This window comes from Nicotiana tomentosiformis, chromosome 1, assembly GCF_000390325.3.
Source record: "Nicotiana tomentosiformis chromosome 1, ASM39032v3, whole genome shotgun sequence".
Taxonomy (NCBI): domain Eukaryota; kingdom Viridiplantae; phylum Streptophyta; class Magnoliopsida; order Solanales; family Solanaceae; genus Nicotiana; species Nicotiana tomentosiformis.
In genome coordinates, this window is record NC_090812.1 from 109,590,594 (window position 1) to 109,608,724 (window position 18,131).

Sequence of the window (18,131 nt, forward strand, 5' to 3'; positions counted from 1 at the left end):
TCAAGGCTTAGCACACTCAATCACTTAGCATTGTATAATACCCGATGCGACGTGCAGTCCGATCCACATATATATATAGTCGACTGCGCTCACTGGGGGTGTGCAGACTCCGGAGGGGCTCCTTCAGCCCAAGCGCTATATTGTTGCGGCGTGCAGCCCGATCCAATATTGCTGCGGCGTGCAGCCCGATCCAATATTATTGCGGCGTGCAACCCGATCCAATAATATATATATATATATATATATATATATATATGGAGCCCGAAGGCTTGTTGCGGTGTGCAACCCGATCCATATAAAATATAATCAATATCATATGCTGCGCCGTGCAGCCCGATCCCAAAATGTCACTCTCACTCAGGTCCTCGGCTGCACTCAGTCATCAATCTCTCTAGTTTCACTCACGGGCTCACAATGCCATAAAACTAGCCCGACAATAATGATATGATGTATCAATAAACAACAACTGAGACTAAAATATGATATGAATGCATGAATATGACTGAGTACAATATATCAATAAAATCAGTGAGATGACAGTAATAAATGACCACTATGGATCCTAACAATATCAACATAAAGCCTAAACATGATATTTAGCATGATCGACAGCTTAACTACTTTATCACATGGTGATAACACATATATCAACAAAATAGGTCCACTATACAGTGCCATGGAAACAACGGAATCACAATTCACAGGGTGCACGCCCACACGCCCGTCACCTAGCATGTATTTCAGGGTTTCATACCCTCAATACTAAGATTAGAAGAGTTACTTACCTTGAACAAGCCAATACCAATGTCGAGCAAGCCAAACGATGCTCTAAAATGCTATCCCGCGTGTTCCGGCCTCCGAACGGCTCAAAACTAACCAAAAAAACTCAAATACATCAAACAATGCTAAAGGAACAAATCCCGATCGAAAAAGATCAAATCTTGAATCAAAAGCCCAAAATCGGCCAAAGGCCCAACAAAAGCCCGCACCTCGGAACCCGACAAAATTTATAAAATTCAATAACCCATTCAATTAAGAGTCCAACCATACTAGTTTTAGTCAAATCCGACCCCAATTCGAAGTTCAAAACTCAAAAATTCATATTATGAAACTTTAGGCCAAAACCCCCAATTTTCTCTTTAAATTTCATCAACCAAAAGCTAAAATCGAAGATACATTAGTGGAATATAACCAAAACCGAGTAGAGAAGACTTACCCCAATTCATATGGTGAAAATTGCTTCAAGAATTGCCTCAATCCGAGCTCCATAGCTCCCAAAATGTAAACAATGGCCGAAACCCTCGAAATAGAGTACTTTGTAATCTGCCCGGGCATAATACACTTCGCGTTTGCGGTAAACACCACGTGAACGCGACTCACAGCTGGATCAGACCTTTGCGAACGTGTCTCCAACTACGTGAATGCGATGAATAAGGCATCCAGCTCCAGTTGCCAAACCTCAACACTTCGAGACCGCAGTTCCTCATACGTGAACGCGGACAGTCTTCAACACAAAGCTACGCGATCGCTTCTGGCCAATCACGACTGCGAATAAGAAACACCCCAGCTCCATTTTCTCATTACGTGATTGCATCAACTGATCCGCGATCGCGAAGAAAAAACCACGCACCAGAAAACCAGAATACACCAGCAATGCCAAAATGGAGGAAAATAGTCCGAACACAATCTGAAACACGCCTGAGCCCCTCGGGACCCCGTCCGAATATACCAACAAGCCCAACAACATAACACGGACCTACTCGATGCCTTAAAACACACAAAACAATATTGGAACGACGAATAACACCTCAATTCGGATTTAATGAACTTTGAAACTTTAACTTACACAACCGATGCCGAAACCTATCAAATCACGTTCGATTGACCTCATATTTTGCACACAAGTCACATTCGATATTACGGACCTGCTCCAACTTCCGAAATCAGAATTCAACCCTGATATCAAAAAGTCCACTCCCGGTCAAACTTTTCAAAATTTTAACTTTCGCCATTTCGAGCCAAATTCAAGCACGGACCTCCAAATCACAATTTGGATGTGCTCCCTTGTTCAAAATCACCCAGCGGAGCTAACAGAACCATCAAAATTCCAATATGAGGTCAAATGCTAAAAAGTCAAACTTGGTCAACTTTCCCAATTTAAAGTTTCAACAATGAAATCCATTTTTCCAATTTGATTCTGAAATACCTGAAAATCAAAATCGACGATTCACACAAGTCAAAATATATCATACGGAGCTACTCACTCCCGTAAACTACCGAGTGAAGTGCAAATGCTCAAAATGATCGGTCGGGTCATTACATTTAGTTCCTTTATTTTATTTCTTCACATGTTTTACTGACCTTTAGTTGTAGATTATAGTTCCCGTTAGTTCCTTTATTTTATTTTTTCGCCAGTTTTACGACCTTTAGTGGTAGATTATATTTTGGTAATTCATGTTATTTTTGTCGCTTATTTTCGGGATAGTAGTGTCGCCTAAATTATAGTGGCTTTGGTGAATGATGGTAGGGTAAGGTCTTGTCCTCGGGGGAGTCATCATGGGGGAGGGGTGCGGGGGGTAAGAGGGCTAAGGGAGCTACTATTGTGAGAGTGGGGTGGGTCTTGGAACATAGGAAATTTGACTGGAAAATCTGTAGAGTTAGCGAAGATTCTCGAGAAAAGGAAGATTAATATAGTTTGTGTACATGAGACTAAGTGGGTAGGAGAAAAGGCGCGGGATGTGGGCAGTTTCAAACTATGGTATTATGGGAGGATGGGGGCAGGAACGGGGTAGGTATCTTGGTTGATAAGGACCTCCATGAACTAGTGGTGGAGGTTAGGAGGGTGAATGACAGGCTGATGACTATTAAGCTAGTTGTTGGAGGTTTTACTTTGAAGATAATCAGAGTGTACGCACCCCAAACAGGCTTGGATGAGGAAGTCAAGAGGCGTTTCTGGGAGGATTTAGATGAGATGGTACGTGGTATCCGCATACCGATAATCTTTTCATATGAGAAGATTTCAACAGTCACATTAGAACGACATCTGGGGGGTATGATGATGTGCATGGTGGCTTTGATTTTGGAGATAGAAACGGAGGAGGAACGCCTCTGCTGGACTTTGCTAGAGCATTTGATTTGATGATAGCAAACTCGAGTTTCCCGAAGAAGAGGGAGCACTTGGTCACCTTCTGTAGTTCGGTGGCCGAGACTCAGATTGATTATTTACTCTGTAGGAAGTCCGATAGAGGTCTTTGCACAGATTGCAAGGTCATCTCGAGTGAGAACCTCTCGACCCTTCATGAGCTCCTGGTCATGGACCTTGAGATCACGAGAAAGAGGAGGAAGATGGCGATGTATAGCCAACATATGATCAAGCGGGGAGCTTTGACGGAAGCTAAAGCGTAGGAGTTGGGGGTCAAGCTGGTGACTTTGGGGGCTTGGAGGACTATCTGGATAATGACTGTGATGTGCCTTAGGGAAGCCGCGAGAGAGGTATTAGGGGTCGCAAAGGGTTAATCTGGTAGTCACAAGGGAAACTAGTGGTAGAATGGAGAGGTGCAAGGAAAAGTGGAAACCAAGAAAACAGCGTATCTGAAACTAGTGGAAAGTGTATACGAGGAGGAGAAGAGGACAAATAGGGAGCATTATAAGCTGGCTAAGAAAGAGGCAAAGCTAGCAGTTATGGCGGCCAAGATCGCAACTTTTATTCATTTGTATAAGGAACTCAAGGGCCGAGGTGGGTATAAAAGGTTGTTCAGGTTAGCCAAGGTGCGAGAAAGAAAGGCGTGTGACTTGGACCAAATGAAGTGCATCAAGGACGAAGAAGGTAGAGTTTTGTTGGATGAGGGGCTTATCCATCGTAGATATCAGACCTACTTCCATAGTCTCTTGAATGAGGAAGTGGACAAGAACATTGTATTAGGTGATTTGGAACTCTCCGGGAGTCATTATGACTTTGGGTATTGTAGGCGGATTAGAGTTGATGAAATTAAGGGGGCTATGCGTAAGATGAGCAGGGGCAAAGCAACCGGTCCGGATGAAATCCCGGTGAAGTTTTGGAAGAGTGCAGGCAAGGCAGACTTGGAGTGGCTCACTAGGTTATATAATGCCATTTTTAGAATGAAGAAGATGTCCGTAGAGTAGAGGTAGAGCATGATGGTTCATGTATACAAGAACAAGGGTGATATCCAAAATTACAATAACTATCGGGGTATCAAGCTACTGAACCATACTATGAAAGTCTAGGAGAGAGTGGTAGAGCTAAGGGTAAGGAGGAGTGTATCTATTTTTGAGAACCAGATTGGGTTTATGCCGGGGCGTTCGACTACAGAAGCCATCCACCTTGTTAGGAGATTGATGGAGCAGCATAGGGAGAGAAAGAAAGACTTATATATGGTTTTCATCGACTTAGAAAAGACGTACGATAAAGTTCTGAGGGAGGTTTTGTGGAGATGTTTGGAGGTTATAGGTGTACATGTTGCCTACGTTAGGTTGATTAAGGACATGTATGATGGAGCAAATACCCGAGTGAGGGTGGCAGGTGGGGACTCAGACCATTTTTTCGGTTATGATGGGGTTGCATCAGGGGTCGGCACTCAACCCTTTTTTGTTTGCTCTGGTGATGGATGTACTGACGCGCCATATCCAATGGGAGGTGCCGTGGTGCATGCTATTTGCATATGATATTGTATTGATTGACGAGATGCGAGACGATGTGAACGCGTAATTAGAGGTATGGAGGCAAACCCTGAAATCTAAAGGTTTCAAGTTGAGCAGGACCAAGACAGAATACTCGGAGTGTTAGTTCAATGGCGAGACTCAAGGAGGGGAAGGGGAGGTGAGGCTGGACTCGCAGGTCATCCCAAGGAGAGGGAGTTTTAAGTACCTTGGGTCTATTATTCCGGAGAAAGGGGAGATTGATGAAGATGTCACACATTGTATTGGGGCGGGATGGATGAAATTGAGACTCGCCTCTGGTGTTTTTTATGACAAGAAGGTGCCACCGAAACTTAAGGGTAAATTTTACAGAGTGGTGGTCAGACCAACGATGTTGTATGGGGCGGAGTGTTGGCCAGTCAAGATCGCTTATGTACAGAAGATGAAGGTAGCAAAGATGAGGATGTTGAGATGGATATGCGGGCACACCAGGTTAGATAAGATCAAAAATGAGGTTATTCCCGACAAGGTGGGTGTGACCCCTATTAAGGACAAGATGTGGGAAGCGCGACTTAGGTAGTTTGGTCATGTGAGAAGAAGAAGCGCAGACGCCCCGGTGAGGAGGTGTGAGAGATTGACATTGGAGGGCCTATGGAGAGGTAGAGGTAGGCCAAAGAAGAGGTGGGGAGAGATGATTAGGCAAGACATGACGCAACTTCAGCTGACCGAGGACATGACCCTTGATAGGAAGGTATGTAGGTCAAGGATTAGGGTAGTAGAGTAGGTAGTGTAGAGTGTTCATAATAGTAGTATTGGCACGCAATCCCGCTTTCTATTGGTAGTAGGTTTTTATGACTAACCGTTGTTTTCTTTCATTGTTGATCACCTTACTATCTTGTTGTTTTTATTCTACTTTTATATGACTTTTTGGTACTGTCCCTTCTTGTCTATATTTTCATTAATGTGGTGCTTATGCTTTCCTGAGCCGAGTGTCTATTGGAAATAACCTCTCTATCCTCACAAGGTAGGGTAAGGTTTACGTACATGTCACACCTCCTTTTTTCCGAAGGCGTATGGGATAGGGGAGTTTTTTCAATTAAAGTGACAATATTCGAAATGGGATTATTTATTTGATCAGAGTCGCCACTTGGAATATTTATGGTGTCCCAAGTCACCGGTTTATTTTAAATCCCAAATCGAGGAAATTTGACTCTATTTATGGTCCGCGAACATAGAAGACCGGGTAAGGAATTCTGTTAACCCGGGAGAAGGTGTGAGGCACTCCCGAGTTCCGTGGTTTTAGCACGGTCGCTTAACTAGTAATAATTGGCCTAATTATCTGATTTAAGACATATTTAAAGCCTATTGTGCATTTTTACCTTTTAACCGCTTTTAATTATTTATGGAATTATTTCTGGAACAAGTCACGATGTCGTACACTTGTCGTTTTGGCACACGTCGCAAACCGCGCCACATGAAATGCACCCGCAATTTACGACAGGCTTATTTTTATTATTATTTGAAGTTGTGGTCGAGTCACGTGAAACGCACACTCGAATTGGGGTTACGTATCATAACTATGCCACGGGAACCGTACTCATAGTCACGATAATTTATTAATCGCGCCTAAAGTAAACTACGATGTTTGGATATTATTCAATTTTTGCTAAAGTGTGAGATTACAAGTGAGAGTCTAGAATTATGGAGTTATTGGTGGGAAAAAGCATATGCAGTGTTCTATTAAAATACTAGTTATTTTAACGAGCTCATACTATGTCTGATGTTCTTCTTCAATAAATCTTCCAACGCATGATAAAACTAAAACTGGAGTCTACGTACATGAAGGCTAATTGAAACTATTTGGTAAACATGGAAATATCGACATAGTTGAATGGAATTCAATTAACACCTTGAATTGTTGGGAAATTCCACGCCAAATAAACTGGCAGGGAGTTATTAAAATATTTGAAAATCCTCTTCCTAATTAATTAACTCAATCAAAAATACATCAGAGTTCGAAATTCTAGGCCAGACATCTGGGCCTCTGAAATGGACCAGTAGCCTTAACCACTGAATAATTGCGGACAAAAGATTAATTAACAGTCCATATTGATATAAAAGCCATTTACACAATCAAATTGGCTAGTCATAACATAAATTACATCATTTCATTAGCACAAATATAAACTCTATACTTCTTCTCTTTTTTCGGATCTCTAACGGTGTAATGCTTCTTTCTCAAGGCCATGTTTGATATACAAGGAGATAGTCATTTGGGCTACCCTTGTAAATTAACTTGGTTGTATCAACAAACAACAGTAACAACATATTAATTAAACAACACATTCCAACTTGAAGTTCATTTAAGCAAGTAAATCATTATTCAGAATAAGCAAACTTGCTACAAAGCTATCCTCACTTGCTAAGTTCGGCCACTATTTGAAAGAAAACATGAAACTAGATTTTTGCATCAATTAATTGTACGCAATAGAACTTGAACATTTTTTTAGAGAAACAGAACAACATTCATCAGATGCTAGGCTGCTCATTTGCATTCAATAGACCAATACTTGATTTTAACATTCCAATCAATTCAAAGATCAAACAAGGAAAAGGATTTCAAACAGATTCAGACTTTAAGCATGTTGAATCTAGGATCAGAACTAAAAAAAATACATAATATTTCCAGAACTTAACAGAGAAAAATAAATTGAGACCAATCGACAGTACACTTAATGAATCTATGAAATGGGAAAGAATCAGCTCATAAACAAATCAAAATTTTCATTCCAGATTCAAACAAGCTGAAAACTACTAAGAGTATTGCAAGAGGATAATTTAACAAATCCAGCTTTATTTATGGTTTAAATAAAGCTAAACAAAGTGACTAAACGAACCTATGAACAGCAGAACAACGACTAAGAGAAATCCGCACTTCAAAAAAGGCAGCCTCTCGAGCAGCAGCGAACTCAACAATTTCTCAGTCAAAGTTCAATTTTCAACTCAAAATCCAGATTGAAAAGAGACGGAATATGTGTTTTTTTTAATATTTACACAGTAATCAAAATAAAATCAACAGACGAACACTGAACGTTTTTTTTTGTATTTTTTGTTCTGAAACTAAACCAGAAAATCGAAAAAAATGAATATGAACCACTCAAAAGAAAAAGAATATTTTTTAGAACCCTAGCTTTCCTTTCCGATTATTTTTCTCTTAAATTTTTGTTCCAAAAAAAATCGACCTCTAAGAAATCCCTTAACCTCCCTATATATACCCAAACCAGAAATTTTCATACCTATTTTCTTCAAGTTGTGCCCTAAAATTCCTCTTTCTGTTCGAAAAATCCGCGAGAATCCGATTCTCTTTCTTGTGAACCAAATCGGACAAATGGAGGTCTAGGATCTTGAATCTCTCAGATCCTACGACCACCATTCATCCGAGATTGTTCTCAATACAAAAAGCGCGTGAAGCCTAAGGGAGAGAAGAATCTTTTCTGTCAGAGGTCGTTACGGGACGGGTGACGTGGAGGAGGGAGGGTGAAGGAACCACGTGCATGAGTTGGAGGGAGGGTGAACTCGCTTGAGTTCAAGCGAGTTCAATCGACGGAGGGAGAGAAAAGGGGGTGGGCGTCGCTTGGTTAGGAATTAGGTTTAGGGTTCTGGGGGGGAGACGCATAATAGGCTTTTTATATGGGGGGTGAGAGTGGACTGTGTCCGTTGGATGGCGATGGATTGAATGGTCGAGATCGATCTGTCCAAAACGACGTCGTTCGCAGTTAGTTGTGATACTGGACCGGGTGAGGGGTTGGGCTTGGCGGAATTCAAGTGAGTGTTTTGGCCAAATTGTTTTGGCCCAGATTTAAACCCAAACCGAATTTCCTTCTCTTTTTCTTTTTCCTTGATTTTAAATAAAATTAATTAATCAAAAACCTAAATTAAGTGTTAAATCAATCTAATTTGTAGGAATAAACCTAGTTATCTATTTTACCATTAATTAATTTAGACTAATGAAGGAAGAATTACTTAATTTGTGATTAAAAGCTAAAAATACGAAAATGACCCATATTTTGTGATTTTCTGTTTAATAATGCAATTAACTTATGTAATTAAATCCTAAATGCAACTAAACCTAAAGTGTTATGCATGAAATACTTTTAGACATTTTGGTATTTTTCTTATGATTTTTAGAATGTTAAATATGCAAATAAATGCAAGAAACAATTAACCGAAAATCCCTACAAATTCTATAAAACCTAAAACAATTAAGAAAAAAAAATCTATTTGTGAATTTTGTAGGAATATTTTAGACGGGCAAAAATCACGTGCTCACAGCTGCCCCTCTTTGCTTGGAAACACGAAGAGTTTTTGGGCAAAGATACATTGAGCAAATACGAGCGATTTTTGACCGTTTGCATACTCCATGGAAGCATTTTGAAAACGTTTGACCGAACCTTGCTTCCGAGGTTGCCTACATATCCTCGGCTATGGAGGAATCGAGTCAGTGTAGTTCTGGAAATTTTGGTAACTGGAATTACCGAGAAACTGTGTTTCACTGTTGCTGCTGCTTCTGCTCTTTCTTGCTAAGCTTCTTATTACACCAAACTCAAAATGAAAAAGAAACTAACTAAGCCTATCAGCTACGAGTTACAAGATTCCTATCTATGGGTCTTCTGAAGCTTGATCTTGAGTCTTGAATGGTTCTTCATGCGAACTTTTGACTTGAACCTTGATGTTTGCTAGCTGCAGGTGCTAGTTATTTCTTCTTCGGTTTTTCGGATCAAGATGGGACATGCAAAACTTGCGACTTCAATCATATCTTGAGCAGCCCATATCTATTCATCGGCTTCTGCATTTCGGATCCACTTCTCTTTTATTCTGTGTTGAGACTTCTTCCTCTGGCCATCTCCGACTGTCAGCTCGCATTCTTGAGGCGAACTTTTGCTACTTCTAACTTGAATTGAATTCTTAAGTGACTTCCCTTGTTTTCCAGGTGGGTGCCTGATGACTTGAAATAAATTCCCTCATTTTCCAGGTTGGCGCCTGCTGACTTAAAACTGAAATGAATTCCCTCGTTCTCCAGGTGGGTGCCTGATGACTTAAAAACTTGAAATAAATTCCCTCGTTCTCCAGATGGGCGCCTGATGACTTAAAGCTGAAATAAATTCCCTCATTCTCCAGGTGGGCGCCTGATGACTTAAAAAACTTGAAATATATTCCCTCATTCTCCAGGTGGGCGCCTGATGACTTAAAAACTTTGAAATAAATTCCCTCATTTTCTAGGTGGGTGCCTGATGTTGACTTAACACTTGAAACGAATTCCCTCGTTCTCCAGGTGGGTGCCTGATGCCTTAAAACTGAAATGAATTCCCTCATTTTCCAGGTAGGTGCCTGCTGACTTAAAACTGAAATAAATTCCCTCATTCTCCAGGTGGGCGCCTGATGACTTAAAAACTTGAAATAAATTCCCTCATTCTCCAGGTGGGCGCCTGATGACTTTAAACTGAAATGAATTCCCTCATTCTCTAGGTGGGCGCCTGATGACTTAAAAAACTTGAAATAAATTCCCTCATTTTCCAGGTGGGTGCCTGCTGACTTAAAACTGAAATGAATTCCCTCGTTCTCCAGGTGGGTGCCTGCAATCATGACAACACAGACAAAACAGAGAAAAGTTTTTGCCCGAGTTTGTACCAGGAACATTCATTGATTGTTAGTTGCATCCCATTATCCAGGAGGGTCCTGAAAACTTAAAACTAGATCTCATTATCCAGGAGGGTCCTGAAAATTTGAACTTAAATCCCATTATCCAGGAGGGTCCTGAAAAGTTGAAATTAACTCCCATTATCCAGGAGGGTCCCGGAAACTTAAAACTGAACTTATCTGGAACATGCTTTCTCATGGAGGATTCTTGGCAAAGCAAACAAGATTTCTTGCCCCTGCTTGAAACAAAGAAAATTTTGTCAGTTTGAAACTGTGGCGGTTAGTGTGTGGCATCCTTGCTGAAGGTGTCTTCTTCTGTCACTATCCCGCTTCATTCTGATTAGCTGCTTTGGGCTACAAAGAATTGTTTGACCTTTCAATCGGACCTCGAACACAAAACCTCTGAATGACTTGAATCCCTTACACTCAACTCGTCGTATGGCAATTTCATTCTGACAACTGTCGAACCTTTGCATTTCCTACAAATTCACGAATCACTTGACCACCTGAACTTCAGTTACCACCGCATTGCTAATTCTACATTATGTCACTTGGGATGTGCCTGGCCGAATTTCGCTTAGTGCAAATAAAAAAGCTGGTAATGAGCTTTGAAGTCCTTTATTGCTTGCTTAACAACAGACTAATTTGACTGAGACTTAGAAAAATAGACCTAAAGGAAACGAAGCGAAGTGACTTTGAGAATTGGGAATAAAATAAAAGAAAAAAAAACAGAGATGACTATTTGAAGAAAAATGGAAAAAAGACTTATCTGAATGAAGCAACTGGCTCCAATGATCATGACATGCATTTCGGACTGATCAGCCTAATCCATCCAACTAATCACATTTCAGTTCATGCCATGTCTTCATACTTCAAAACCGGGTTTTCCATAATTCAATTTCTTTGTAAAGTCATGAACCTGATTCAGCTTGTAATGCCCCGAGGGGTTTTCACCAGCAAACCTCTCTCATTTGCTCCTCTCTCAACTCATTGTCGCCTTACAGTGCCCGTAAGGGTTTTCACCAATAAGACTCTCTCATTTGAATTTTCTCTCGACTCGCCATCGCCCTATGGTACCTGTGAGGGTTTTCACCAATAAGACTCTCTCATTTGAATTTTCTCTCGACTCACCATCGCCCTATGGTGCCCGTGAGGGTTTTCACCAATAAGACTCTCTCATTTGAATTTTCTCTTGACTCACCATCGCCCTATGGTGCCCGTGAGGGTTTTCACCAATAAGACTCTCTCATTTATTCATTTTTCCTTGTGCCCATGAACCAAGGTGTTACCAGTGATGTAAATCGCACCTCTATCTCATTTGGCTTGGCATCCTCAAAGTTGATCAGAAGGTCTTTCTTTGGACTGTAGTGTAGGGTTTGGACAGGGTTAGAAAGAAAGGGTAGCATGCGGGCTCAAAATAATTCAAGATGAAGGGGTTCAAAATTACAACTTTTGGAATCAGATCTTTTTACAAAACTAAAACTTCTGCCCCAGTTTCTTCGAATCTGGGGAATTTTGGATTTTTATTTTGATGGGACCGAACGGTGTAAGGCTGCCTACGTATCCTTAAAAGAAATCAGGTCGAACGTACTTCAAACATAAGAGTTTTGTTTTTGTTACTTTGCTTTTCTTTTTTTTCTTTTCTTTTTTCTTTCTTTGCTTTTCTCTTTTCCTTCTTTTTCTTTTTTTTTCTCTTTTTTTTTATTCTTTTATATTTCTAACACTGCTTCTGATTCTAAAAGAGGGGTATGAAAGAAAATAAATAAGGCTCAAAAAGGGGTAACAAATGATAAAAGTGTTTGGGATAGCAGAATAAAATGCATTCGTCATTCCAACTTTGAACGTGTCTAGTACAAAATGCGATTGAAGATAAGCAAAGAAATCATACATAATATCTCTTGACTGAATCAGAATTGATAGCCATATCCACACATTTACCTTCTATGTTTGTTAAATACAAAGCGCCATTGGGCAACACCTTTTTCACAATGAAAGGCCCCTTCCAGTTTGGGGCAAACTTGCCTTTAGCCTCAGCCTGATGTGGAAGGATGCGTTTCAATACCAGCTGACCCACTTCAAATTTTCGGGGCCGAACCTTCTTATTGTATGCTCTTGCCATCCTTTTCTGATACAATTGACCATGACATACTGCTGCCAATATTTTTTCATCAATCAAACTCAATTCCTCTAGCCGGGTTTTGACCCACTCATCATCATCAATTCCAGCTTCAACAATGACCCGCAGGGATGGAATCTCGACTTCCGCAGGTATAACTGCCTCGGTTCCATATACCAGCAAATAGGGGGTTGCACCTATTGAAGTGCGGACAGTAGTGCGATAACCTAGCAAAGCAAATGGTAACTTTTCATGCCATTGCCTCGAATCTTGCACCATTTTACGAAGTATCTTCTTTATGTTCTTGTTAGCAACCTCAACAGCTTCGTTTGTCTTAGTACGATATGGAGTGGAGTTTCAATGCGTAATCTTAAACTGTTGGCATACCTCTTTCATCAAATGACTATTGAGGTTAGCAGCATTATCTGTGATGATTACCTTGGGAATTCCGAACCGGCAAATGATGTTTGAATGAACAAAATCTACCACTGCCTTCTTGGTCACGGACTTGAAAGTTACAGCTTCGACCCACTTGGTAAAGTAATCAATGGCCACCAGAATAAACCTATGCCTGTTTGACGCTGCCGGCTCAATCGGTCCAATGACATCCATGCCCCAAGCAACAAAGGGCCAAGGTGCCGACATTGTGTGCAGCTCAGATGGCGGGGAATGAATCAAATCACCGTGCACTTGGAATTGATGACATTTGCAAACAAAGCTGATGCAATCACGTTCCATGGTGAGCCAATAATAACCTACTCGAAGAATCTTCTTCGCCAAGACATACCCACTCATATGTGGCCCGCAAACCCCGGAATGCACTTCGGCCATGATAGTCGAGGCTTGTTTAGCATCTATACACCTTAGTAATCCCAGATCTGGAGTTCTCTTGTACAATATTCCCCCACTTAAGAAAACTCCACTAGCCAGACGTCGAATGGTTCTCTTTTGATCGCCTGTGGCATGTGCCGGATATACCCCTGATTTGATGTATTCCTTGACATCATGGAACCAAGGCTTACCATCAAGTTCCTCCTCAACCACATTGCAATAGGCATGCTGATCACGGATTTGGATTTGCAGAGGGTCGACATAAATCTCATCCGGATGGTGTAACATTGATGCCATAGTAGCCAAGGCATCGGCAATCTCATTATGAATCCTGGGAATATGCCTGAATTCTACCGACCTGAATCGTTGACAAAGATCATGCAGACATTGTCGATACGGTATGAGCTTTAAATCACGGGTCTCCCATTCTCCCTGAATCTGGTGAACCAGCAAATCTGAGTCTCCCATAACCAATATTTCTTGAACTCCCATATCTATAGCTAGCCTCAAACCCAGAATGTATGCCTCATATTCAGCCATGTTGTTAGTGCAATAAAATCGAAGTTGAGCTATTACAGGGTAGTGATGCCTTGTTTCAGAAATGAGTACAACCCCTATTCCGACACCTTTCATGTTAGCAGCTCCATCAAAGAAGAGCTTCCAACCTGGCTTTTCATCATGATCAGCCCCGTCAACATACATCACTTCTTCATCAGGAAAATAAGTCTTCAGTGGCTCATATACTTCATCCACCGGATTCTCGGCCAAGTGATCGGCTAGGGCTTGGGCTTTCATCGCGGTTCGAGTCACATAGATGATGTCAAATTTTGTGAGTAAAATCTGCCACTTTGCCAACCTCCATGTAGGCATAGGCTTCTGAAAGATATACCTTAGAGGATCCATGCGAGAAATGAGGTAAGTAGTGTAGGATGATAGATAATGCTTCAACTTTTGCGCCACCCAAGTTAGGGCGCAACATGTCCTTTCAAGAAGAGTATACTTAACCTCATAAGGAGTGAACTTCTTGCTGAGGTAATAAATGGCTTGCTCTTTCTTGCCCGTGATGTCGTGTTGACCTAACACACAACCAAAAGAATTATCTGTGACTGTCAAATAGAGGATTAAAGGTCTCCCAGGTTCTGGCGAGACCAACACAGGGGGGTTCAGCAGGTAATTCTTGATCTTATCAAATGCTTCCTGACACTCATCGGTCCACTTAACCGCATCATTCTTCTTTAGTAACTTAAATATGGGCTCACAAGTCGTCGTGGGTTGAGCAATAAACATGCTGATGTAGTTTAACCTCCCGAGCAGGCTTATCACCTCAGTTTTATTCTTTGGTGGTGGTAGTTCTTGGATGGCCTTAATCTTTGATGGATCCAACTCGATGCTGCGTCGACTGACTATGAATCCCAACAGTTTCCCCGACGGGACACCAAATGCACATTTCGCCGGATTGAGCTTGAGGTTGTACCTGCGGAGCCTTTGGAAAAACTTTCTCAAATCCCCAACATGGTCGGACTGCTTCTTTGACTTTATGATCACATCATCTACATAAACCTCAATTTCCTTGTGTATCATGTCATGAAATATAGTAGTCATTGCCCTCATGTAAGTTGCCCCAGCATTCTTTAAACCGAATGGCATTACCCGGTAGCAATACGTCTCCCATGGCGTGATGAATGCTGTCTTTTCTGCGTCTTCCTCGTCCATCAGGATCTGATGATATCCCGTATAACAATCCACGAAAGACCTGATCTCGTGCTTGGCACAATTATCAATCAGAATGTGGATATTCGGCAATGGAAAGTTATCCTTTGGACTTGCCTTGTTGAGATCATGATAATCAACACACACACTCGTCTTACCATCCTTCTTTGGTACTGGTACCACATTAGCTAACCAAGTGGGATACTGAGTGACCCGAATGACCTTTGCCTCCAGTTGCTTTGTGATTTCTTCTTTACTCTTCACACTCATATCAGTCTTGAACTTTCTTAACTTTTGCTTGACAGGAGGGAATGTCGGGTCAGTTGGCAATTTATGAGCTACCAAATCAGTACTCAAGCCCGGCATGTCGTCATACGACCATGCAAAGACATCTTTATATGCAAATAGTGTTTTGATTATTTCTTCCTTGATTTGCGGTTCCAGATGCACATTTATCTTGGTTTCTCTGACATTATTTTGATCCCCTAAATTGATTGCTTCGGTTTCATTCAAATTAGGCTTGGGTTTTTCTTCGAAGTGTTTTAGTTCTCTACTGACTTCCTCAAATGCCGCCTATTCATCGTATTCTGTTTCATCATCACCCTCTACTTCTTGGATCGTTATTTCAGCATTAGATTGGCTTTTAAGATTTGGCTGAAAATTCCTCATGCATGTCATGTCATTGAAACCAGCATAAAAGGAACTGTACAGAAAGAAAAGCAAAAACAAAAATGAAACGCTATCAGGATTAATGGAAAAACTGGAAATTGTATTTCATTGAAAATAAAAGGATAGAAGGGTTTGTACATTGAAACAAGCAAAAACTAAGAAAAATCTGGGTTACAACCCTAGAATAACCCAGATGACAGAAAGGAAAACAAAGAAAACTACCAAAACTCCTTCCGGATGGGGAGGGGAGTAGCTTTCCAATTGCTAAGCTTCACGTTTGGCCCGACAAACTGCACATTGGCATTACTGGAACCTTCCCTAATTTCGACCATATTGACCTCATCAAACAGACTTTGGAACCTCTTGATCAAATCTTCATCAAAGTCGACCACCGGTTTTGGGACCACTGACATTGGGCGTTTGGCGACCCCTGACTTGACGAAAGACTTGGAGATATGCGGAACAGGTTTAGGGAGTGACCATGCCTTTCCTTTCAAACTTTTAGCCCTTTTCATGTCTTTCCTTGTGAGTGTGAATCCCAAACCAAATGTACCAAAACTTTCACATGGGCACAATGGATGCACGATACCTTGCAGAGATGAACCCAGACCTTTGCCCGGCAGAAAACCATTCTTCAATATTTCACTTGCTACCATGACGGACGCGGATGGTATCTTCGAACCTGGAGTGCATTCCCCTTCGAGAATTTTCTCAACAGACACTATTTCAAACATTTGGTAAACCCAAGGCCCTTTGTCGTCTTCAACTTCAATAAATGGAACGATTGTGTCGTTGTAAGCAGATAAGTTCTCATCACCGTGGACAACTATTTCCTGCCTGTCCCATTCGAACTTTACCATTTGATGCAGAGAAGACGGGATTCCCTTGGTTGCATGTATCCGGGGCCTGCCCAACTGCAGGTTGTAGGAGACAATCACATCTAGCACTTGGAACTCCATAGTGAACTCAACTGGCCCTATTGACAATTTGAGCATTATATCACCGACAGAATCTTTCCCTCCTCCATCGAAACCTCGAACGCACACATTATTAGTGTGGATCATTTCAGTGCCAATTTTCAACTTTTGCAAAGTGGACAGAGGGCAGATATTTGCACTGGAACCATTATCCACCAGTACCCTTGAGACAACAGAATCCTCGCACTTTACTGTGAGATAAAGAGCTCGATTGTGTTCTGTACCCTCTATAGGAAGTTCATCATCTGATAAAGTGATCCTGTTTGCCTCAAAAATCTTGTTAGCAATCTTTTCCAAGTGGTTCACCGTGATCTTGTCAGGAACATGGGCCTCATTCAAAATCTTCATCAAGGCTTTGCGGTGTTCATCTGAATGTATCAGCAAAGACAAAAGAGAGATCTGAGTTGGTGTCTTCCTCAACTGTTCTACAATGGAATAGTCTTGCATTTTCATCTTTTTCAGGAATTCCTCGGCCTTTTCCTCGGTGACCAGCTTTTTTACTGGGATGTGGCCGTCCTTTAATGGCTTGGTTTTCCTCAGTTCTTCTGGGGCAAGAACATCTCCCAGAACGAGTTAGTCCTCTGATTTCATTGATTTCTTCTTCTACTTCTTTCCCTTTATATGTTATTATCACCTCTTTGTAATTCCATGGGACGACCTTTGTGTCAACCATCGGTAACTGGGTTACTGTCTTAATGATAACGGGGGTAACACGAACCCCTTCCACTATTATGACCGGCTTGCCCGGGACCCCTGACATGATCACTTTTTGCCTTTCCTAGTTCGCTTCAACATCAACCGGAGGCCCTTTCATAACCAATACAGAAGGCTTCACATTGAGCATGCTTGGCTTCTCCGACATCCCTTTAATCGTCAAGGATATTGCTTTTGCAGAATCTAGAGCTTTGATTGGATTACTCTCGCTAGCCCGGATCATCATGACAGACTTGGAAGAGTTTTTGGGCTCCCCATCCTTATGAACTATCTCGATCATGTGTGTCTCTGCATGGGCCGGCAAAGGATTTTGGTTGATGTTTGGCGCCTCCGGGCTCTGGACCACAATTTGATTTGTATCAATGAGCTCTTGGATCGCCCTCTTCAAATGCCAGCACTTCTCTGTGTCGTGCCCCGGGGCATCAAAACAATATGCGCATCTAAGGGAATAGCCAAGGTTCCTTGGAGGCGGGTTTGGTGTCTTGGGCTCAATCGGCCTCAAAACGTCCAACTACCTCAACCTTTGAAACAAACTGGTATAGGACTCTCCAAGAGGGGTGAAGGTTTCTTTTCGTTGTTGCCTTTCTTTTCTGTAATCTGGCTTCGATCGAAAACTTGGACCAGTAGGGTTTTGGTATGGTTGTGGGGGTGTATAAAGATTTTGTGGAGTTGGAGCACGCCATTGCGGGTAAGGAGGGGGTTGAGCATATGACTGTGCATGGTGGACATGGTATTGGGGTAGCTCGACATAATATCGAGGG

General features: G+C 41.6%; 3 protein-coding genes across 3 annotated transcripts; 2 read left to right on the top strand and 1 right to left on the bottom strand.

The window, feature by feature from the left end:
- Positions 1 to 2,755: 2,755 nt before the first annotated feature.
- LOC138908584 (uncharacterized) lies at positions 2,756 to 4,143 on the top strand. The gene is made up of 2 exons (XM_070199261.1): positions 2,756 to 2,974; positions 3,547 to 4,143. The coding sequence occupies exons 1-2, from the start codon at positions 2,756 to 2,758 to the stop codon at positions 4,141 to 4,143; spliced, it is 816 nt and encodes a 271-aa protein (XP_070055362.1).
- Positions 4,144 to 4,308: 165 nt separating this feature from the next.
- Positions 4,309 to 4,683, top strand: LOC138908589 (uncharacterized). The gene has a single exon (XM_070199269.1). It carries the CDS (start codon positions 4,309 to 4,311, stop codon positions 4,681 to 4,683), a length of 375 nt encoding a protein of 124 aa, XP_070055370.1.
- Positions 4,684 to 12,235: 7,552 nt separating this feature from the next.
- On the bottom strand, positions 12,236 to 13,840 carry LOC138908597 (uncharacterized). The gene is made up of 2 exons (XM_070199276.1): positions 13,229 to 13,840; positions 12,236 to 12,802 (listed from the first exon to the last, which is right to left on the bottom strand). Exons 1-2 carry the CDS (start codon positions 13,838 to 13,840, stop codon positions 12,236 to 12,238), a joined length of 1,179 nt encoding a protein of 392 aa, XP_070055377.1.
- Between the last annotated feature and the right edge of the window lie 4,291 nt (positions 13,841 to 18,131).

Excerpts from the sequence above, each read along its gene's own strand:
- LOC138908597 (XM_070199276.1), bottom strand. The coding sequence starts at position 13,840 with ATGGCTGAATATGAGGCATACATTCTGGGTTTGAGGCTAGCTATAGAT. Across the intron at positions 12,803-13,228 it reads TGGCGAAGAAGATTCTTCGA|ACAAACGAAGCTGTTGAGGT; the intron begins GTAGGTTATTAT and ends TATCGTACTAAG.
- LOC138908589 (XM_070199269.1), top strand. The coding sequence starts at position 4,309 with ATGCCGGGGCGTTCGACTACAGAAGCCATCCACCTTGTTAGGAGATTG.
- LOC138908584 (XM_070199261.1), top strand. The coding sequence starts at position 2,756 with ATGGTATTATGGGAGGATGGGGGCAGGAACGGGGTAGGTATCTTGGTT. Across the intron at positions 2,975-3,546 it reads GGGAGGATTTAGATGAGATG|AATGGAGAGGTGCAAGGAAA; the intron begins GTACGTGGTATC and ends AACTAGTGGTAG.